The sequence below is a fragment of the Amblyomma americanum genome, chromosome 3, assembly GCF_052857255.1.
Source record: "Amblyomma americanum isolate KBUSLIRL-KWMA chromosome 3, ASM5285725v1, whole genome shotgun sequence".
In the NCBI taxonomy this organism is placed as follows: domain Eukaryota; kingdom Metazoa; phylum Arthropoda; class Arachnida; order Ixodida; family Ixodidae; genus Amblyomma; species Amblyomma americanum.
The window spans coordinates 183035887-183059431 of NC_135499.1; the positions used below are offsets into that span (position 1 = coordinate 183035887).

The 23545-nt window shown below is 48.2% G+C and overlaps 1 protein-coding gene across 1 annotated transcript in view; it reads left to right on the top strand.

Annotated features, from left to right (window-relative positions):
• The first annotated feature begins 123 nt into the window (after positions 1–123).
• LOC144123526 (arylsulfatase B-like) overlaps positions 124–23545 on the top strand; it is a 28231-nt gene continuing 4809 nt past the window's right edge. Inside the window, exons 1-9 of the mRNA XM_077656343.1 lie at positions 124–335; positions 2623–2796; positions 7859–7967; positions 11555–11714; positions 12592–12704; positions 14182–14292; positions 16442–16567; positions 17786–17912; positions 21268–21561. Coding sequence (XP_077512469.1) covers positions 2639–2796; positions 7859–7967; positions 11555–11714; positions 12592–12704; positions 14182–14292; positions 16442–16567; positions 17786–17912; positions 21268–21561 — 1198 coding nt within the window. The 5' untranslated portion in view covers positions 124–335; positions 2623–2638. The remainder of the gene's footprint in view (positions 336–2622; positions 2797–7858; positions 7968–11554; positions 11715–12591; positions 12705–14181; positions 14293–16441; positions 16568–17785; positions 17913–21267; positions 21562–23545) is intronic.

Here is a 23545-nt window from a genome sequence, read left to right on the forward strand (position 1 = left end):
GCGTTCCATATGGAAAAGAAACGAGCCCCGAATACGCCTCCACCTACGTCAGTTTCCGCCGGAAACGACTCTTCGACCCTTATATACACTGGTACACTAAACGAAGCTGCACTGCCAGTTAATGTGTTCGCACTACAGTGACTACGGTCTGTGGCTATACGTCTACAGACAGTGACTATATGTCTAGCGCAGCCTGTACTTATCCTGTGTATTTTCACTGTGTTGTCGCAGGTGCCGGTTTGAGCGAGCTAACCTCACTCAAGGTCACCAATCAGCCACTTCGTCGTGTTTTGCATTGATGTTGGTTCCCACTCACTACGTTCTTGAGAAACACGGTAAGGTCTGTTCTTTGTAAGTAGGGTTGGACTTTTCGGTTTAAACCGGGAAAAAAAAAAAGCGATCAAAATAGGCCGAATTGAGTTTTGAAAATCGATTTTAACCGGAAAAGGTCGTAGTCTTGGCATGCTAGGCACAGCTAGCTAGCTCTTGAGTACGGGTTACACTCAGTTAAAGGTGTGAAAAATAAGCCAAGTAGGGAAGCCAGGGGCATGATGCTACGGTGGTGTTGCTGGATAAACAGCGCAGTTGTGCGACTTGAGATATTGCTACGCTTGCTTACAGACTTCTGCAAACCGGGAAGTATACACATTCGAGAGCCTCTTGCTAGCCAATCACTGTTTGTTTTCTATCGTAACCTGCTTAGAGCAGTTAGTCGGTTAAGTAGGTTTATCAACTGCAAGTGGGACGCTGACACGAAACCGTGCATGGGAGTAACGAAAAAGTGTGTCATGTTGCGGCTACCGCGACGGCTGAGCAGCAACTCTATCCCAGCCGTCAACACGCGTGATGCCCTGTCTACTCCCTCAACCTAACGATAACACCTCAACCTAGTTCTTAAAAAAATCTTTCATTTGCATTGTTGTCCGCTGGTTATTTCACTTAACTCGTGTTGCTTTTTAAATGGCAATAGCAAGCCCCAACTACTACCATATGCACGTTAATTACTGGTTTTATAAACTGTTGATGCTGCAAAAACGCTGAGATAGACTCTAAGTGACTTTTGACCACACAGGAATGCCACATTGAAACAAAGAAACAAGTCGGTAACAGATTAGTCGAGAATAATATTCTCCGAAAAAAAAATATCAAAACTTGGGTTGTGAAATAAACACTGGAAAAGTGCGCTAAACTTTCAAAAAATAAAAAAACCAAAAACTCAACCCAGTTTATAAGCCACCGACTATTACCGAGTCGCCATTCATTAGGGAGTTTTAGCCTCTAGAATTTCGCCGCCATCGAAATTCGACCGCCGCGGCCGAGACTGAGCCCGCGTCTTTCAGCAGCCGAGAGCCATAACCACTGAACCACCGCGGCCGTTCCAGTTAGGAAGAGTTAGGCGGACAACTCGCACCAGCTGCTCTTTTGAAGGTTACCACTTTAAGTCAGCTCTTTCGCAAGGCTTGTTTTCCACCCAAAAAGGTCTCATTCCCAGACGACGCTCTCCCATTGTTTTTGGCAAGGAAAACAGGCAGGCGTATCCTTCTGTGTAAAATACGGATGGTCGGCTGACTCGAAGACGGTTCGGAGAGAGCTGTAGAAAGGGTGAAACGGTTTAACACCGCCCCTTTCTCAGTGACCAGCTCGTGTGCATAGCTTATAACCCCAGACATAAAAAAAGAAAAGTAGACTAGGGGCCGAAAGAGATGAACGGTTTCCCGGCCCCGTGCGCAAGGCAACGGGCGACCGTCGAGATTTTGCGCTGATTAAGGGGCACCTACCTCTCTGCGTTTCCACGAAGAATGCAAGAGTGTCGTCTCGGAACGACATCTTTTGGTTGGGAAACAAGCCTTGCGGAGGAGCTGGGATTTCCGCCAATGGGCAGCTGCCCCGATGCGAAACCGCTGCGCTTTGGGGTCGTATATCATGAGATCGTACACCCGAGGTCACATTGCTGTTCTTCAAAGACAGCGCTGGCGGCGGGGCATTCATGCAGAAAACTGAGTCTGCTCTGGAATAACATGCTTACACTGCTGCACTGCTGTGCCAAGGACGGCCGCTACATTTGTTCGATTTCAGAGTGCGTGCCTGGTCATTTTTCGACGCGCAAGAAACTACGCAGAGCACACTCGGATGGTCAGTGTCGCTAGGTCTTGTGAGAGTTTATCTTATGAGAAAGTTTATTTTGCGTGAAAGTAGTTGGGTTTCCGGTCCCTTGATAGGCATCTTTCTATGCGCCGTTATCATCGTGCGATAATATTTGTCCGATGTCCGCTAATCTAGACGGGGCTTTCGACGTTACGTCAATAACCGCGTGCTGGATTAATGCTTTAGCATCAACTGCCGCTGTTAGTTTTCTTGCTGAAAGGGCGCGCTAGAACTCATGCGTTCAGAACTCCTCATACCGATAAAGCGCTGCAAGGAGTCATCTTTTAATTGCTATTTTAAAGAAAGGCGAGGGGGGGGGGGGAGGTTAGGAAGTAATCTGCTCTCCGTCCTTGAGCAGTATCGTTATCATTATGATTTCGTGCACTGGTTTCTCATCTTATTAAATTCTGAGATTGTGTTCGTAATAGTAGGCTGGATAAGTGTAGATCTAGCAAAATCTGTTCTGCCCTTTTCAAGGTTCTCCTAAAACCGGATGGCAACCGGACGCGTCATTCACTGCCCATTGAAGGCGGGAAGCAGGAGAGGTCTGTGCTGGTTACTGCTGGCGAGACAGATTTCAGGACCGAAGAGCTTCACCTCAACATTTCCACGGCTTCTCCTGGAAACAGCGATGCCGTCTCTGCACAAGAAGTAAGTTGCATCTAATTCATACCCTCTCGCATAGAGGACACGTCTCGTGATCTGCTTAGCCTGAGTGTGGAGAGCCCGTCGGAATGTTCTTAATGCACTGCAGTCGTATTCCATAGGAGTTGTAAGATGTACTACCACCAACGAACGTTTAAATTCCGAAGCGTAGGTAAGCTTCCCTCTCTAGAGTAACGTGCATAAAAAACACTATATAGTAATGCTGAACGAAATGGCTTCTTGCTTGTATGGTCTCTTTTTTCTTTAGCGTATAAATTGTTATGCCGTTCGTTCTCAGTGTTTAGAACTATGCGCTGTTATCCGCTCAGAAAACAGCTTTCTGTCTCCCTTCAGAATTTTTGCCAGGGAGTCCGTTAGCTTTGTAACAGATGTTGAAATAGAGTTTGATATGAATTGATTTGAATTAGCGCACGAGAAGCTAAACACTGAATCCAGCACGGTCAAATGGGAACGCTGCATTCCGTGTGGTCTAGCACACCTGCAAGCGCTTTGTGGTCAGGCGGATACTTGGAAGAGTTCGCACAACTTAAAGAAGGAAAAACAGCGCAGAATTAAACACCGGACGAAGGAAGAACATGAAGGCACAACGCGCTTTGCATTCCGTGTACGGTGAGTTCGTCATGAATCTTGGATCAATCGCAGAGCATAGACCACTTAAGCTTTTGTTCAGAAGGGGCGGTGTGGCATAATCAACCTTATAACTGCATCTCACAAGTTGTTAACAGTGGAACGGAAGCTACGAACGCGGGGCGATGGCTTCCACAGTTGTATGGTTCGCACGTGCTCCAGAGAGCCAACTGCACACTTCGGGAAGCCATCGCCTCGAGCTCGTAGCTTCTGTTCCGCTGTAAAGAACTCGCGAGATGGTGTATAATCTGCTTGAAGTGTTGCTTGCTGTAGCCTTGAGAACAACAGCAGCGTTTTCACTGTTCTAGGCGTTATTTATATTCGATGATATCGCAGAAGTGGAGGCGTTCAGCTTGGCATAGATTTCACCGCTTGTTGACACTTTACCATCCATCGTTGAGCTCCCCTCGTTATCACCCTGTTCCACAGGTTCAGATGTTCGTAAAAACCGCTAAGCCTATCACGATCTATCCTAATTTCGGGGACGATACGAACTCGTTAGCAGCCGCGTCCAACGTGGTGTCTTTTGCACAATAAAGCATCACCGGATAGTTGTCTCAGCTGATGCAAGCGATGAGGTTGTACGCGGTCGTTTGTCGCTGTTGTGAAGTGAGCGTCCAGTGTGGCGGTGGTGGTGGTGGTGAAAAACATTTATAAGCAATAAATTTTTTACAGAAAGGTGATTGGGGTAGGACCCTATTGGCCCTTTCCCCTCACAGTACTAGGTGGAGCCCCTATTCCGGGGCCCCATTGGCAAGCAACGCCGCCCGCGTCCGTTGAACCAAGGCCTTTTGGCTCTTCAGGTCTTGACAGCCGAGCAGGGCCGCCTCCCAGTCCTCTCTGGTGGGGTTGGGGTTGGGGGGGATAGATGGGTTAGATTGACACGCCCAAACCATGTGGAAGGTGTCAGACACCTCCCCACAGAACTGGCACGTGCCATCAAAGGATGTATTGAAGTGTTTAAGCACCGCCGGGCACAGTACAGTGTTAGTGAGAATTTTGATGAGGAGGCGCTCGTCAGCGCGATCCAGACCCTTACAAGGGGCCGGGTAGCGCCGGTGCTCCTCCTTGTAGTAATCGGTGATTTGTTTGAATGTAATGGCCAGATTGTCTGATTGGGAGTACCCTTCCAAGGACAGGGAGATAGCCCGGGGAGAGAGTGCGCGGGCGGCCTGATCGGCCTGTTCGTTTCCCTGGAGGCCCTGGTGACCGGGGGCCCAAATCAGGTTGCGTGGAGTTGGATCTTCAGATCGACAGCGATATTCCAGTATGCGCCAGGCAAGCGGGGGAGCCCAGCCCAACTCGTAGTTCCGACAGGCCCCTCGCGAGTCGGTGATGATGTGTTTTGACTTGGGATTCGTGAGAGCCAGAGCAATGGCAATCTCCTCCGCGTGTGTTGCGCTGTAGGCTTTGAAAGTGAGCCCGTTAACTGTGTTTGTGTTGTGTACGACTGCGGCCGTGTACCACCCCCCGTGGTGGGGGCCGGCAACGTCTACGTAATACACATGTTCTTGGTTACCATAGTATCGCGCCAACGCTTCCGCGCGCGCCTGGCGACGACCGCTATGGTCTTCACTGGACATGTTGCGGGGAAGGGGTCGGACCCGGAGGGCGCGTCTCCAGGGTTCTGGCACTCTCTCCCTTTCCTCAATGTGGTAGTCGTGTTTGATGTGTAGCCGGTCCAAGAGGCGGCGACCGGACGTGGTCTGTGCAAGACGCGTGTATTGGTTGCATAAGTGGGCCTCTCGAAGCTCTCGAAATGTGTTCACCACACCCAAGGCCAGAAGCCTCTGGTTGGACGTGGCGATCGGAAGATCGAGAGCCCGCTTGATGACTTTCCGCAGGATGACCTCCAGTTGGTCATCATCATGTTTGCGCAGGTGCAAGTAGGGAGTTGAGTAGAGGATTCTACTCGTTACGAAAGCATGGGCAAGCCGCAGTGCATCCTTGCTTCGTAATCCGCCCCGCTTGTTTGAGACCCGGCGGACCATTCGGCCCACCTGGTCTCCCACCGTGCGAAGTTTGGCTATGGTGGTGTCGACTCTGCGTTGGTGGTGTATGAAGAGGCCAAGGACGCGGATCTCCTTGGCCTCCCGGATCGGTCCCGAGGGGAGACTGATGCGAAGCGGAGTTGTGTCCCGGGGGGAGGGACGTAAGTGCACAAATTCTGATTTAGCTGGGGCGCACTGGAGTCCGCAGTAGGCCGCGTAGTCGTCGACTAGGGTCGCTGCTGCTTGCAGGCAGGACTCCATGTGGCCCAGGTTGCCTTGCGTGGCCCAGATTGTAATGTCATCCGCATAAAGAGCGTGATGTATCCCGGGCAGAGAAGACAATTTGGAGGGAAGGCGAAGCATTGCCAAATTGAAGAGCAGGGGAGACAGGACCGCGCCTTGAGGTGTTCCCCTCGAGCCGATGGTGTATGGCCCGTGTTCCGCATCTTGTATGCGTATATAGGCTTGACGGTCTGTAAGAAATTGACTTATGTAATGGAATGTTTTGTGGCCACAGTTGGTGTTACTGAGGTGGTCCAGGATTACTGCATGTTTGACGTTGTCGAATGCGCCTTTAAGATCCAAGGCCAGGACCACCTTGTCGTTTTGGGGACATTCGACAGGATCTAAGATGTCGTGGTGGAGCTGCAGAAGTATATCCTGTGCTGACTTGTGAGGACGAAAACCGAACATGGTGTCCGCGAAAAGTGTGGCGACAGCAGCATTGATTAGGTCCTTATCAGCATTCATGACCCAAAGATCGGCGGTGCTTCGCGATACGCCGAGGCTGTGTCACACGTTCGCCTTCGACGCTTGGGCCGTAGCTCGTCGCCTACAACCACTTCGAGAAAGTTCGGATGACCAGCTTACACTGCTGCAAAGGTATTGCGGGTTCGCCTGGCGTAGGCAGGAGCGGTGGCTGATGCGGGAACGCTCCGACCGACATGATTCCGAAAGCATGGTTGCCTCGTCAGCATCGTCACTATACTCTGGAGGATGGTACCCGGATGGAGGGAACGAACAGGCTAGTATTGTCCACACTGAACAAAACAAGTGACCAATTACAGTTACAGCTACTTCATCTGAAATTTAACTGATTTCAGTGCGTCAATTACAGCCTATGAAGAGTAAGGGAACAATTACAGAGAAGTAATCGATTACTATTCTATTATATATCTTTCGTCCATCTTTTATTGGATCAGCGCAAGTAAGCATCGACGAGACTGAACTAGTGCGGCTTTCTTGATATGTAATATGTTGCGGTACGTATGCTCGTAATTTCACCTGCAGCTATTTTCCGAAGTTTTATTCCGCATTTTTTTTCACGTTCCCTTGTGAACACATCTGTGGAGACACTGAAGAGTACCTCGATTCAAATTCGAAAAAAAAAGTAATTTATTACAAGCAGTCAAGTACTTGTAACGCGTTACGTACAAGTCTGAAACCGGCGTAGACGTCATCTCAGGGTGGACAGTTTGTTTTCAGGAGGGAGCGTGGGCTCGAGAGAAGAAGGAAAGTGTTGATGATGATGGTACAAGGTGTACGGAAAACGAAACTGAAACTCAGGTGGGATGCAACACTGGCGTCGTTGTTTCGCGTAATCCACGTCAGGCACACAAGCGGCCATTGTTACAGTACAGCTCAACTTGAGCGTAAACCCCCGGTGAAGCGAAGAAGGCTACGTGGAAGCCGAAGGCAGCCGTACTAAGCTGGAGCCGCTACCGCGTTCGCATTCGGCTTAACAGTGGCGTAGAGTCACGTGATGGGGGCGAGAGACTGCCCTAGCTATCCTAGCCACGGATGGTAGGAGGAACGAACTAGAGTTACTGAAAAAAAAGCTTCCAGTGACTTCAGAACAAGTGTGTCTCCGCCTTATCTTCTATCCTCTTCTCTCGCCTTCCTCGCTTGATGGTTCGCTGCCCGACAGCTTGGGCGCTGCGGTTTTGCGCGTACTAGCTTTGATGCTTCTGCGCGAAACGCGATAAATGTCGGCCATTCAGTTATTTTGAAGAGATGCCATGCAACGCTTATCTGCATCATGCAGACAGCGAAATTCAGTGTCTCCAGACTTCGTTCACGGCGTTTCGTGTGCGATTAAGCGGATCCGTGCCGCGCAAAAGCGATGTTATCTATTTCACTCTACCACGACTTTTGATTTCAAGAACTCCCAGTTCTGTGGCTATAGTGAGAGCTGTAGCAAAAAGGGAATGACACTGCCTGTGCTGAAACGTCTCCCTTGTCCCGTCTCATTGTGTACGCACCTCTTAAGCCCTCTTCACCAAGGGCCGAACGCCTTATGGACTCATTGTTCTCGTGTCCGGTAAAAAAGAAGACAGATATTTCTTGCAAGTTATGAGCTGCTTGTCGTATACAATCACTAATTTCACTGACGTAACGAGTACTGATTGAATGGCTCATTTTCTCGCTAGGACCGCCAAAAGCGTCGTGCACCTCCTAGTTATTTTGCTTCTTGCTTCGCCGACGGTGCAGGGTGCCAAAGTGAAACCAAACATCGTCTTCTTCCTTGCCGATGACGTGGTGAGTGAGACTCTTTCTTTATAGGCATGAATATAGGGATTGAAAGCAGTGCCTGAAAGCGGTGCCGGATATTTCTTGCCACTTTCCCAACCTGGTCTTAGAAGGGCATGCAATTAAGCCAATGACTGTGTAGTTGGTGTGGACAACTGAACATGCTTTTTTTCTCACCCAGAACACGCCGTCTTGTTCTTGTGGACCATGTAGTATGCGTGGGTAATCTAATAACATGCTTTTTTCTCACCAAGAACTGAGCCTTGCCGTCGATTCACTCAATGTGGATTATGATCCGAAAATTGCGACACTTTTGTCGCCATATTTAAGCAGTTCATTCAAACATTGCCGGTAACCATAATGGCTATTTCCTCGTTCTTAAAGCATAAACTGCTCTTTTAAACCTCGCGTGCAAGAATATGTGCTAGGTACGCGAGCTACTGAGGCGTGCCGAATGCTAGCTGACCCAGTGATTACACCGCTAGGTTAGCTCATCTAACCGTGAGAGTAGCTCGGTGGCTATGGCGTTCGGTCAGCGCAGGGTCAGGCTAAGAGGTGGGAATAATATCTTCTTCGGGGCAGGGTGACTGCGGCTGGTGCAGTACAGGCCTGATTGTAGATCGTTAGGAGAGGTCTTCAACGCACAGTGAACGTAACCGGGCTGGTGATGATGAAAATTAGAAATGAATACGCGATTTTGATAAACGTCTGGAATGAATGAATACGGCTGGTCCCAATGACAAAAATTATTGCGGGACTATAAAAAGAACGAGAAATAAAGCGTCCCTGTCCGTGCTACTAAGTATAACAGTGGTAATGACAGAAACTTTAAGTTAATCGTAATATTGTACAAACCATTTACAGGAAGCAGTTCTTGTTGTGCGCAGCAGGCGGCGCCACTCGGAGCGCCGCCATCACCGGCCTTTTGAGCCGCCATTTGCACCACTGATGGTTTAGACCGCGAACTGTCGCTATACCGTCACTCCGCAGCTTGTGTCGCATGTCAAGCGCGTTTTACAGGGCGGTAGCTGTTAATGGCAAGGTGTTCGGTGATCTCCTAGTCCAGCCTCCGCTTTCGGCGCGTGGCGCATGGTCGGCATGTGAAATCGAAAGGAAAACGTGGGGCCTCAGTCGGCACGCCGTGGCGAGGGAACTTGAGATAAGGACAAAATAGCGCCCCGCTCGACGAGTTACAGGAGCTCGTTCCCTTTTACATTTTCAAAAACCTGTCTCAAATTTTCAAAAAATCTGTTACGTTACTGTGTTTAAGAGAACTCCAGTAGATATCGTGCTGCCTTCTAGACCACCAAAGAGTTCAGAATATGTTATAAAGCCTCCGTGAGCGCTACTGAGAACTTAAGTGCTGACCTCGTAAATATTCCGATCTGCTCACCCGTGAAACTCAATAGGGACGACATCGAAGTTCGTGGAGTTTGAGCTAGAGAAGCCTAGGCGAAACGCCAACAGCGACAGGGTCCTGAGTTCCTCGCTCGGGAAGCTGGCATAAGTGGACAAGCGACTCATGATGACCCTACAGGGGCGTTCGAGTGTCAGGTTAACATCATTAACATCAAACCTTTCGGCTTCTGCATGTATTGTTTGTTACAGATTTTCGTTCATGAAGAACCTCGCTCATGAAGGAATACTCATTACCACAAAATGATTAGCTAGCGCATATATAAAATGAGCTTCTTGGATAACCACAACAAATACCGCTGAAGTCGGTTGCATCAGTGATGGTCGCCTATGAATTTTTCCCGCGACTTGCGTAGTACGTGCGTTAACTACATTTTTAACTAACAGAGCTAACAAAACTAACACCTTTATAACTTATAACTAACAAAACGAACACCTTTATAACATGAGAGAGAGAGAAACAGAGGAAGGGAAAGGCTGGAGGATTAATCAGGCAAAGGTGTGCACGCACACCATTAAACTTATCTTTCGGCAACAATGGACCAGCACATCCAATAATCTATGCTTTCAGAACGACGCCTACCCAAGGGACAGCGGTAAAATTCCGCATTGCGCGATTTTCATATTTCACCCTATTCCAGCTCACTGCATATTCGATACCGCAAACAGCAGTGCACAGTCCCACGGTACGACGAAATAGCGCCGACGGACGGGACGGAGGAGGAGACAGACACATGCTCCCCTTCCGTCCCACCCGTCAGCGCTGTTTCGTCGTACCGGTCAACATGAACCAACCAGCCCGAATCAGCCCTCTTCAAAGTCTCACTTTCACCGGAGACTTCCCGAAATCCGCACAGCACTTACACGGATCTTCGAGAAAGTTGCATTAGTTTTTCTTTGAAAGAGGGAACGTTCGCTGAAGACAAAATAATGTCTCGCCAATAAATGGACTATCACACGCACGGGACGTTCAGTTGCAAGTTTTGTACGATGCTAAGCGCTGAGATGATTCGAGGTCTGCGCACATTCCTCATTGCAACCAAAATACTGAGCACCAGGAAGAAAGGTTTGGTTTGATTTTATTGGGTTTAACGTCCTAGAGAAACTCACATTATGAGGCGCGCCGTATGTGCAGGGCTTCGCATAATTTCGACCACCTGGGGTTCCTTAATGTGCGCTGACATCGCACAGTAGACGGGCCTCTGGCATTTCGCCCCCATCGAATTGCGACCACCGCGGCCGGGACTGAAAGCGCGTATTTCGGGTGAGCAGCCGAGCACCATAACCGCTGGGCTACGGCGGCGGCCACTAGAAGGAATGCTGTCAACTGTATAGTGCCCTTATAGTTCATTTTTCTTGACACTGAATTACTCGTTCTGCCACTAGCATCAGATAAGAAACTGAGACAAACAAAAAGTAAAGTTCCCAGGAGGCTAGCCGCCCATGCAGACAGTCAGAAGAGCACGGGTAAATGAAGGGGCTAAATCTAACATGTTACAGCACAAACATCGTCTGTGCATTCACGTAGTGCTTCTGTGCCGCCCGCAGCTCGTTATTCTCTGTAAGAGTTGGAACAACACCCTACAGCAGGGCGCCCGACAGCCGCTGAGACCATAGTGAAAGCAGAAGACCCGAAGGCCGGCAATGGGGGCGTGATCATGTGACCAAAGATGGCAGCTCTGCAAAGCGTTTAGAGTTGGCACTAAGAAACAAAAAAAAATTGTCGGTGGTTTAGCTCTGGTTAAACCTGGAGTGACGCGATAGCTACAGCTGGCCGAGTGGAACTTACTCAGTTGAATTGCAAAGTCAGTCTTTCGCCGCTCCGTTTCGCTGGGCGTTCCTTCATCTTCGCCCCACTTGACACAGCGCATGCGCACAGCTGTGGCAGCTCGGTTTAGCTGGCGCGCCGCCGGCAGCAGCAGCTGCTCCGCACCACGTGGCTGGTCACGTGACCGACCACGTGATCAGCCACGGCGCCGCGTCACCGGCAGCTGATCCACACCACGTGACAGCGTGGCAGCGCATCCACAGGGCGGCGCCGCCACGCTGAAGGCTCGAAATGCTTCCGTAATGTAGCTATTGCTACTAAAGCAGTACTATTGAAAGTTTTGTGGCTGAGAAAGCCTTTCTTTCAAACCCTATTTATTATATGCCACGGCTGTTTCGTGCCGCCTTTGCAGGGATGGGGCGACGTAAGCTTCCACGGGTCAACTCAAATCCCAACGCCCAACATGGACACCCTGGCGGCGGACGGAGTAATTCTGAATAACTACTACGTCCAGCCGTACTGCACTCCTTCGAGGGCGGCTCTCATGACGGGGTTGTACCCGATACGCACAGGTGATGACTCAACGGCGCAGTAAGCGTTGGAAATTGCCAGAAACAAAGCGGGTAGCCGGTGGCGGAAGAGTATAAAAAGAGGAGTAAGACTGATATTGCAACCCCTGCAGTCACTGATAACGCTGTAGTACAACGTTCTTGTTTACGAGTTGGTTCATTTCAATAAACATAAACAGTTCAGACTGCGAGAGTAAGACAGAATTGAAGACATAGAAACGAAAACACCCGTCGTGCCGTTTCCGTTTATAATATATATATATATATATATATATATATATATATATATATATATATATATATATATATATATATATATATATATATATATATATAGTCTTTTGTTCTGTCTTATTTGAGCAGCCCTAACTTTTTATCAAACTTATCATGATAACGCAGCCGAGATACGTTGTCAAACACCCTTCATGCGGTCGGTAATCGTATCTCTTAATGACCATCCTATATATTTTTTCGTGCCGCTGTAGGTAACATGCATGTAAACATACTCCATGTTTGTAAACAAAAGCGTGCTGACGTTGCTGCTGGCCAAAGCCGGCGCGCCTTGTTCGTGCGGTGTCCGAAGCGCTTATTCCGGGTTTCCATCATACACCTCGTGCACTGCTGCGGTAGGCGGCAGGCGAGCCTTCACGTTCGTATGTACAGGCATGTGCGAAGGAGGTCCATTAATGCAGTTCTACGTTTCGAACGCCTTTGGGAAATATCAAAAGGACAGCCAGCATTTTGTGCGTTTTGATTCACGCGAACACGTAACGGAAAAACTTGAAAATGCATTCAACGCCGTTGCATTTGTATTTGTGGCGTGCGTGTGCGCGCGTGTGTGCGTGTGCGTGTGTGTTTTGACGTTGCCTTTCTATCCCAGGCATGCAGGGCGTCCCGATTGACGCGGCTCAGCCTTGGGGATTGCCCACAGACGTGAGGATTATGCCTCAGTACCTAAAGGAACTCGGCTACGACACTCACTTCATTGGAAAGGTGCTGTTGCATTTCGTGTACTGCACGCGTTTATCCTATAGGTGTGCGCAGAAGCATTGTGTTGACGGATAAAGCGTTGGGCTGTTACAATAGGCGGGCCATAGAATAAGGTACTACCGGGCCGGATCCAAGCCCGAACACTGCCACGCATCATTCCTCGGAGTGTGTAGCCTGTCATGTTGATTGGCATACGCCACGCAACATTCTTTCCAGCAAACATTCAAAGGGGCACCTAATTACCTGGGAATTAATGGGAATGTGATAGCGTTAGAAGCTGTTGATGCTTTTACAGTAAGTGACATCGCTTTCGTTCAGCCAATGAGAATTATCCGCTCTGGTTGCGGCACCTCCAGCCAATGGGCGATTTTTATCACTGACGATACATCTTTTTCCCGATAAGGCTTTTAATGCTGTTGCATTAAAACATGAATAACCCTACTCGCTCACGGGAGCAAATCTATATATGCGGTGAAGTATTCTTTCTTGCCGGTCTCGAGATGGCTCACAGGTCTTGCAGCAAGAGTTTCGTGCCCCCACGTCCCCGACTCAGCCGAAGCATTCGCATTTGAGCGACTAGGGACTTCTCATTGCTTTTCGTTGTCTAATTCACGTTTCTTTTGTTTCCTGTCTCTACAGAGATCTATCGCTTTTTTCTCGACTGTCATGCATGCGTCGCTTCACTCAGATCTGTCTGACGCGAAAAGCAAATCAAATGGCTCAGCCGAAACTGATTATGTCGCACCGACAATGTAATTCAATAAGGTTAACACGATGAGCCTCTAAATTCCAGGTGAAGGCAAAAAAAAGAAAACAACTTGTCCTCCACACGCACGCAAGCGCGCCGCGCCGCACACCACATCACACTGCAACACTGTAGCTTGATCACAGCAGCGTCCGGAAAAGACCAAAGACGGAGGAAGGCAGAGTGAGAGAGACAGGTCGTGTCACCTGAGCCTTTTGACAATCGCAGACAACTTTTCTGATGCATATGCTGCCAAGGAGTTTCGGTCTTTGCTCAACCTCTTCCCCTCCCTTTCCCATTTCCGCTGAAGTTCTTTTTCATCGGAACAGCTTCAAGCAAACCTAACAACAACAACAACAACAACAACAACAACAACAACAACAACAACAACAACAACAACAACAACAACAACAACAACAACAACAACAACAACAACAACAACAACAACAACAACAACAACAACAACAACAACAACAACAACAACAACAACAACAACGACGACGACGACGACGACGACGACGACGACGACGACGACGACGACGACGACGACGACGACGACGACAACAACAACAACAACAACAACAACAACAACAACAACAACAACAACAACAATAATAATTGTTATCATTTGAAAACTGCTACTAGAAAAATACCGCTCGCAATGACGTTGCTATCTTCAGAAATTAACTTTGGTTTCTGAAGTTCAATGACTAACGTTTTCTTTCCTGTACACAGTGGCATCTGGGCTCCTACACTGAGAGTGTCACGCCAACACGCCGAGGCTTCGACAGTTTTTATGGGTTCCACTACGGAGAGAAGGACTATTACTCTGGAGACATGACGTATGTAAGTACGCACGGTCATGAAGATCAAATTTGTATTACTCGGCTACGGTTATTTTCAGCTCTGGTGAAGATACCACGTCTGAAACCGTGTTTGAAAAGTCGTAATCAGGTTACGAAAATGAAAGCGAAGCGTGCTATTACGAGAAATGTAGATGGTAAATTGTGTATTTAACGTCCCAAAGTGACAAATGGGTTATGAGCGACGCCGTAGTGAAGGGCTCCGGATTAATTGAGACCGTCTGGGGTTCTTTAACATGCGCTGACATCGGCAGCACATGAGCGACCTGTTGCGTTTCGTCTCCATCGAAAAACGCCCCCCGCGGCCGTGATGAAGCCTGGGTCCTCCGGCTTAGTAGCCGAGCGCGCTAACCAGTGAGCCAACCGTGCCGGGTATTCCGATAAATGATAAGTAGCTTAAAGCAACTTGCAAATTCTACTGCTTTTGCGTACCTTTGGCTTTTTCCTGTAGACCGAACTACAGTAGCCGAGCGCTCTAACCGCTGATACGCTGCGGCGGGTGAGACTCGTCTACCGGCGTCGTCACACGGCGCTCGCAGGTGAAGGCGACCAAACACGTGATCATGTACGAACTGGCGTCTTCAGACGCATGGACGGCTCAAAAACAAGAATGACTCAACAAGATGAATGAACTCAAAAACTTATAGAATTTACGCACGCCACACACTTCCACGCTCACTGAATTGCTGTCTTGTTTTTCAAAAAGAAAAACACATTTATGCCCAATTAGTTATTTCATCCACCAAGAAAAGCTGCTCCCACAACAAAAAATGGGCTGCATTTCACTCGATGAGAGAAGTGACAGAACTATACCGAACTTCCTAGGCGCGCCGTGCAACTTAGCGACGCCCATCTGTATTTCTTGGTTTGGAATTCCTGCCATTTTTCCAGGCAGAAAATGGCCATACCATCCTGTCCAGCAGGGTGTTTCAAATATAGCCGGAATTATTGACTTAGTGAAGACAGCTATAGATGCCGCGAAATAAACGTGGACGCGACGCAGCAAGGGGATATAGTAAGGGTCTTCCCCACCCAGTTAGACTTGCCGTGTTAAAATAGGTCGTTCTGTTTTGATCGGATATGACGGTTGCTGTCGATACGTAGACAATGATTCTCTTGCCGACCTAAACCAAACCAATATCCGCTAGTATTGGCGGGAATATACCGTTGCGCCGGCTATCGGCGACGCTTACGTGACGGTAAAAGTGGGATCCCTTGTGTCTCCCCCATACTTTGCAGTGCGTACCAGGCCGTTTAATTCTCGCGTTTAGCCCTTTGCGGTTGTGCTTACAGTTCATATGTGAGCCATTTAATCGAATTTTTCGGCAACAAGGCAGTTTAGACCAATCTTTAAATGCTTTATCTCTGCAGATGTTTTCTTTCGGCGTTGGCTGCTACTTACTAAACGTGATCTTGCTTCCTGAAATGATTGCCGTCCACGAAAGCGTGAATTCACTTTTGAGTCCATTCTCAGTGTAAATACCGGTGATCCTCGTAGTTTTTCATATTTCGGATGAAAATCGTACCTTGCACAAAGCTCAGCCACGTACGTGCGGCAATGGGGCATTAATAAGCCACCGTGTCAGAACCATAAATAACGTGCCGCTGTTGCTACGACGACACGTGATCACAATGAACACGTAGGAACTCACAAACACGGAAAAATAGACAAAAAACGTGACCTACGCCTCAACATGCAGTATATTTTTCTTTCCAGCACCCTCTGTTCCCTCATCAAAACGAATTATGTGATCCCCCTAACGGCGCAATATTGACGCTAGTGCCGTTCGCTGCAGTAATGGAGCTCGCGTTGAATAGACTTTGCCAGTATATGCCTGACAAAAAAATTAGAGCTTATCCTTCTTTAACTAACCATTTCCGCCTCAACTATTGAGCACCAGTGTGTGATTTGCGAGTCATGCTTACAGCCTTTAGCTGCTACCTTGCATTTGGGCAAGATGACATGTTCATTTCGAAATCGCGGCGGCGATTGGGTTATACAATTTTACTTCTCATGAATGTCTACGATTACCACAGGCCCCTTGCACTCTGTACGACTGACGTTTTTTTTTCTTTATATGTATGCATGGCAGGAGTGTCATGTTCAGTTTTCATGTTTTTCTTGTTTTCAGGGAAACCACACAGGTATCGACTTCTGGTTAAACCAGGAGCCACTGCGGTTAGACAACAAAACTTACTCTACCGTGCTGTACTCGAGAAGGGCACAGTACATCATCAACAACCGACAGAAGTCAAAGGTATATAACGCGACTTGGTCAATCCCTTGGGCCGCACTTTCTAGAGCTGGAACGTCCAAGAGCCGTGAACACATGTTACATTTCGTGAGCTTTGCGATGGATCCGCGCTCGTTCATTTTTTAACACAAACCGTGCTGTATGTCCGGTTCTGTAAGAATTTTCCGCATAACACGGAGGTCCTGGACATACGTAAAAGAACGCGTACAACGTGGCTTTGGCGACAGCAAACGAGCCCACTCCTCCAGCCGTCGACGCATGAGGCGGGCGCGGTACCGACTGTGCCGCCAGCTCCAGGTGATTAGACAGCGAACGGGAAAAGGCACGTTGTTGCTCTACCCACACGCTGCAACATTTCACTGCAGGATAGGGCGCACATGTGCACGGGACCGCTAGTGCGGGATAGCTTTACTGCATAGCTCCGCATGGAAGCAGATTTTGCGCGATGTTCGGTCATCTTTCTCTCCAAGCACCTAAGTTTTGAGAAAAAGCCGCCAGTGCAGCATGTAGGAGCCTTCTTGGCACCGCGGTTGGAGTTGTTTATCTCTCGATCCGCTTACTTTCGGCGGTTGAACTCGCTTAATTCTAAGAAAAATACTGTTGTAGTGAGTGAGACAGCTTCTTAGCAGTCAGCTGGCAGCACGCAGACATATATCTCAAGAACGTGTCAAAGTTCAAACGGCAGAACTCACTGACGTTGTCTTTTCTCAAATACGAGACTTGTCGTCGAACTGAGTGCTCTCGATAAAAAAAAAAACTCATTTATAAATGAAAATGTGCACTCCGCCGCCAAAAAAGAAATTCCACAGAGCATAAGAACTGTGTGTAAACAAAGGCTTTCGCAACAGTAAAGCTTCAAAAGATCCGCAGTTGTAGGCTTCTCTGCAATGCTTAGATGCTTTGTAGCCACGTGGCCGTGAGCGGCGCATGGAAAGAAAACGTGGAACTCTGTATATCTTATGCAGCGTAAATTGATGTTATTGCAGGAAGTCGAGTGTGCAATCGTTCGGAAAGTGACAACACTTGACGGAACAGCATTTAGGTTTATATGCTCGAAAGATGGCACCACTATTCATGTGTTGGAAAGCTCTCAAACAAATGTTGGGGCCAGGCAGGACCACGAATTGTTTCCTTTCATCCTGTCTTGCACGCACGCACGCCGGCCCACATTCGCATTATGGCTTTTTACCGATTGTATCATTTCTTTTCCATCTCCTGCAGCCGCTCTTTCTTGTGGTGAGCTACCAGACAGCACACTCAACGGGAGGTCTCGAACAGCTACAAGCGCCGCAGGAGAACGTCGACAAGTTTCCTTACATTGGAGAGAAAAACAGGACGCTTTTTGCCGGTGAGAGCGAACCGACAGGAGGATCGGTGTCACGGAATTTGGAAGTGGTGCCTTTGCTGGGCAAGCGCACGACTAAACTTTCAGTTTATATCTCATAGTCAAGAGCAGCAGTAATCAATAAATGCAATGCGGAAAAGGCGTTGCGCATTCTAGCGCAGCTCATAGATGGTGGCAGCCGCACTCGAGTTTTGAAGCCTCCGTCATCAGGCACCTTTTTTCTTAGCTTTTCATAGCAAGTGACACCGCGCTCGGCTTTTGGTGCGTTGTGGTCACCCACGTGACCATCGGCTGCCTCCGATGAAGAGGAGGTGGCATCAGCATGCGCTGCAGATCGCAGGCCGCACCTGCGCCGCCATCTTTGCGAAAACGGCCTCGCCTGTGGAACGAACTCGGGCTCGAAAGACGCACCAGAAGAGACCAATCGAGCACCGATTCCTGGGAGATTGGTTTATGGTCTATATGGGCTTAACGTACCAAAGCGACTCGGGCTATGAGGGATGCCGTAGTGAAGGGCTCCGGAAATTTCGGCCACCTGAGGTTCTTTAGCGTGTATGACATCGCGCAGTACACGTGCCTCTATAGAATTTCGCCTCCATCGAAATTCGACCGCCGCGGCCGGGATTGAATCCGCGTCTTTCGGGTCAGCAGCCGAACGCCATAACCATTGAGCCACCGCGGCAGCGATTACTGGAAGAATCGCAATGCTAGCAGCCTTCCTCATCAATCGCAATGATCTGCCGTTAGTGTTTTTTGTTCTGCTCGATACGATTTTGGATAAAAATTTTCGGAATATTTCGGAAAAGTTTGCCCTCATGTTCGGCGTCAGGTTCTCCCTGATCTTCGGCTTCAGGTTCGCACGATGTTCACCTTAATTTGTCGAAAATGGAAGCTGAAAGCTTGTCACGCTTAAAACGTTGCGGTGATTTATTTCTGACCATTATTTGGACTGTTCGACATTGTAAACCCGTGTCGCTCGTGCATCGATCATTCAAAGATTCTTTTGCATTCGTGCCTGATACCAGTCGATTACATTTGTGTTTTCTTTTTATCAGTTATGTTAATGAGATCTTTACTTCACATCGAATATGATTAAGGTGGCTATTTTGGGTAAAGAATATTTTTTTAAATCTCCCATCGTGCTGAAGAAAATGTTGTGCATAAGGTGCAAGTATGGAAGGTGCGATTGTTAATTGCCGGCAGCTGTTTTCAACGCTGTTGCTCCCCTTCAGTTCTTGAATAACTAGCAGGCACATACTTATTACCAGACTCCTCCCAAATACCTTTTTACGGTCATGAAGTAGTTAAAGAAAATTTGATACAGGGGCAAAGCTGCCGCTAGAGGCGCAGCGGTGAGGCAAGGGGCAACGAAGCAGCGCGAGCAGTGGAGTGCTGCGGCACAAGCTCCTGCCTAGTGTGCAGAATCAAACATTCATTGTGCATCATGCAGAAAAAAAAAGTTTTGGAGAGAGAGTCGGATTGGCAGTAACAACATGATTTCCCAGCGGCAGTGCTTAATGGCGGCTGAAGAGATTTCTTCCAGCTTTATTTCGGCATAATGTCGGTGAGGGATGCAAAATTTTGCCACCAGGCGCGGTCACGCCCGACAGCGTACAAAGCTCTTTCACAGTGTTACGCCGAAGCTTCACGACCTGTGAAAGGTACTAAAGGACTGTGGTATAAACAGACTGCAAGAATGGTCGTGTTGTTTCGTGTGATTCCCTCGTTTTCAATCACCTTGTGTTTGGTGCATTATAGCCTCAGTCACTTGTGCGCCAAAAAACCCGATATAACGAACTGTTGTTTTGAATCATGGCGCAAGCTCTTTTTAGCAAAACAGCTAACGTGAAGTCTGTACTGCCTACTCCTGGCATTATATCATCGCCTAAACCGTGACACTATGTCGTCGCACTGTGTGCGGTTCTTTACTGCTGTACGCTCACCTGATATTACTGTGGAAGCGCGCCGAACTTGGGGCGTTTTTATGCGCACAGATTTTCTACCTAACATCGATGCTTTGTAACGAATCCAAGGCTGTTATTAAGATTATTCGCTGAAATGTGTCTCTAAATATTTATCGTATTGTTATCTGTACTGCTTCAGTCCTAGTATTAGATATGTGAATTAAAACATTGGCTATTCTTTCGAAATTCGCCATGTGATATTAATTCAAGCAACAAGACAACCAAAAATGAACATGAACATTGAAGAACTGACTTGAACACTTCTAGTACGTCCTTTGCATGCGCTGAACTTCGGACGCTTGATTAATGCAGCAAGGCAGTCGACGTGTGGAAGTTATCCATCCGACCAGATTGCACATCGGGCATGTCCCGCAGCGAAATGCAGCGCATCTTCACCACTGCATTCATTACCAGCACCTCGATCGCTGCAGAGCTCGGCCGCTACTTTCGAAGGCTCTATATAGGCATGGCGCCCTTTTTAATATGCATCCGTGCACAACTTACTGCACGACGGACGAATTACACAAACGTGATTTGGGGAACATTCAAAAGTGCCCCTCTGTTCTTGCCGAAGGTGCACAGAGGATACTGACCGGCGCTTTTGTGGATAAAGATCATTTCGTATCTTGGCATAATTAAGAAATTTCGAACCATGTTTCGTTCACTATTGAGAATGGCTAACCGGTGGTTTTATTATAGTCTTTTTATTTACTACCGCTTTTAACGCGATAGTATTAAAGGCCCCGTTACGCAGTGAATCCGGCGTTCACGTTCTGAGCTATAAATAGGGTGACGTAGGGTGGCCCAGGCAGCCACCGTAGGAGAAGCAACCTAGGTGGGCAACCTAGGTCACGTGATCTCGTGGGGTCATCACAACCGACCCACCGAATCGTGAGCAAACTAACCACCGTGGCAGGTGGCAGTACAATTTATGATTGGTCGCGAGAGGTTGCTCGAGAAGAGTAACTTGGGTCGCACAAGACCCACGGTAGCATCATCTGCAATCGCAGGTAGTGGCGCACCACTTAACCGCGGCGCCACTGCTCAAGGAGTGGTATGAGGACTTCCAGGGACATATGAATGTAAAGTTGAGAAGAAGCAATTCCGCATATATGACCATTAACCGATTAACGCTATCGCGGGATTGCGCTCTTTCCGTCTACATCGTCTTTCCGGTGTTAATCGTCCTTTATGTCTGCGCAACTCGTTCTCAACAATAGCGTAATATCCTTAAGGCGGAGCTTAAGTATCTTTTGATTCCCTTCTAATCTCTTTCCTTTTAGCTCTGAGGTTCTGTCGCTGATCTTGCTACGCTACGCTGAGTAACATTCCAGCAATTTTAAACACGCCGGCGAACACCTCTGCCATTATGTCTCACCGTGTCCCCTCTACAGGCATGGTGGACGCAATGGACCAGTCGGTGGGCCAAGTGTTTCGGGCCCTAGGCGACGCCGGCATGCTGGAAAACACCGTCATCGTCTTCAGCAGCGACAATGGGGGTGCGCTGTGGGGAAATCACAACTCCCGCGGCGTCAACTGGCCTCTGCGAGGAGCGAAAGGCACTGTGTGGGAGGGAGGCACCAGGGCGGCCGCCTTCGTCTGGAGTCCCCTGCTTTCTTGGAAGTGCAGGGTGTCCGAGGAACTCATGCACATCACGGACTGGCTGCCCACTTTCTACTCGATCGCCGGTTGGTTGGCTATTTTTAGCGCTGCTTGTAACACATAAGATGGAGAGCTCAGTAAAGGAAAACTGCTGCACAACGTTACCGAGGACAGGGTACACATCTCTTTAGCAGTGGCAGCTGCAGTGGCATCATTCGGCGAAATCATGCCTTGGTGCGCGCACACAACACCCCATAACTGGGTATTGCACCCGACTACTGCAACACTGTTAACGCGCGCGACGGTCGCCTATCCACTACACTCCTACCCCAACCGCCTCCCATGATTGGTTATTGCACTGGGGCTTTTCCAACACTCAGAAAGGAGGGCTGTCGGGCTAGTTGGTGTTGCATGATGTAAAGAAATCAGCGCAAAAATAGAGACAAAGGGCAAGGGAAGAGATACATATGACTATTAACAAGCGCTGACTACACTACCAGGAATCACCCCTTTCCTGAGGCAGAAGGCGTGCTGTCGTGCTTTTCATGTTGCATTGACGATGCGCCGCACTAGATGGCCCAACAGGGAAAGTTGCGTGGGTAATACACAAAGGGAAGGACCAGTTGTACTGGAAATAAGGTTCAGTTTAGCCCGAAAGAACGCCCTTCTGAATTGCATTTCTAGCACAGCGGGTCCTTCCTTTTGTGTACCAAGCACTACAGTACGCCTTCTGTGACTTCTGGTAGGGTAGGTAGCGCTTGTTAATAGTCATACGTATCTCCTCCCTTGTCCTTTGTCTCTATTTTTTGCGCCAATTTCTTTACATTCTCCAATAATGCCAGTGAAAGGGTTACGGCAAGCGCTGCGGCTCACCACTGAGGCTGAGAGTGCAGTGGCATGGACGCCACAGACATCCTACACCGCTACCCAATGTCGCTAAACACTCCAACTAGAATTAGCCTTTCGCACCACCTTAACTGTCGCTGCATGTTCGCATTACCACATTGGCAAACGGCCGGTAGCTTTTTTTTTTTTTGCTATGCCTACAACTAGCTGTGAGCCTGGTAAATGTTCACACAAACATATTTCTGATGTTCGCGGGTGGTATTAGATGCTTTTGTTTATTTCCTTTCAATATTTATCACAACGGCAACCTGTTGCCTACTCGAGAATTAATCAATTCGCTGCTTTAAGACGGGGTTCTCACTCCGGCTGAGGAATGCTGCATTTTAGGCTACGTTCAAGCGAGCATTCGGCGCGTTTTTCTTGTTCAAGCAGCACAATGCAGGCATCATTCGAATGTTTAACGTACACTCTGTCAGCTGATGCACACCGGTATAGCGCAGCTGCATTATCAACAGCACAAGAGGTGGTATATTGCCGATGACGAAGTCGGTAGTATCGTTAATATGACCTATTTCGTAGAACAATTCAGGAGAAAATACTTTATTACTTTATTTAGGACAATTTAGTTTGGCCTTACATATAGAATATACGTTTATCTAGTGTCGTGTGGTCTCAGAATGTGCGTTCGTTGAATTGTATTTCATCGGCAGCCTTTTAAATATAGCGGAATTTGGCTATTTTGGGCATGATTATATGTTGTGTGTCGAGGCGCACAGCATCAATATTTTAAAAACTTGGGGCGGACAATATAATAGTGCAGTTTGCGAAGTTTAAACAACTTATCTTCATTAAGCTTTCGAATAATACCTACATTGTGCCGTTTGAACAATAAAAACGCGCAGAATGCTCGCGGGAACATAGACTAAAATGAAGCATACGCTCAGCCGGAGTGGGACCCCCTCCTGCTTTGAAGGTATCGGTGCCTACAAAGGATACACGATATCACAGAATCGGTATCGTAGATGCAGCAAGCTCGGCTAGTTGGTGGTCGTTGGATGTTGAAAATGGGGTTAGTGCTACTGCTTTAGAAAACACGGACAACAGAAACCGAAATCGACACGAAGCTGTTTCTGTTGTCCGCGTTTTCTAGCGCAGTGACCCCATTTTCAAGATGATATCGTAGATGTCATGGTCTGCAGTTATAGGCAAATGATCAAAATAAAT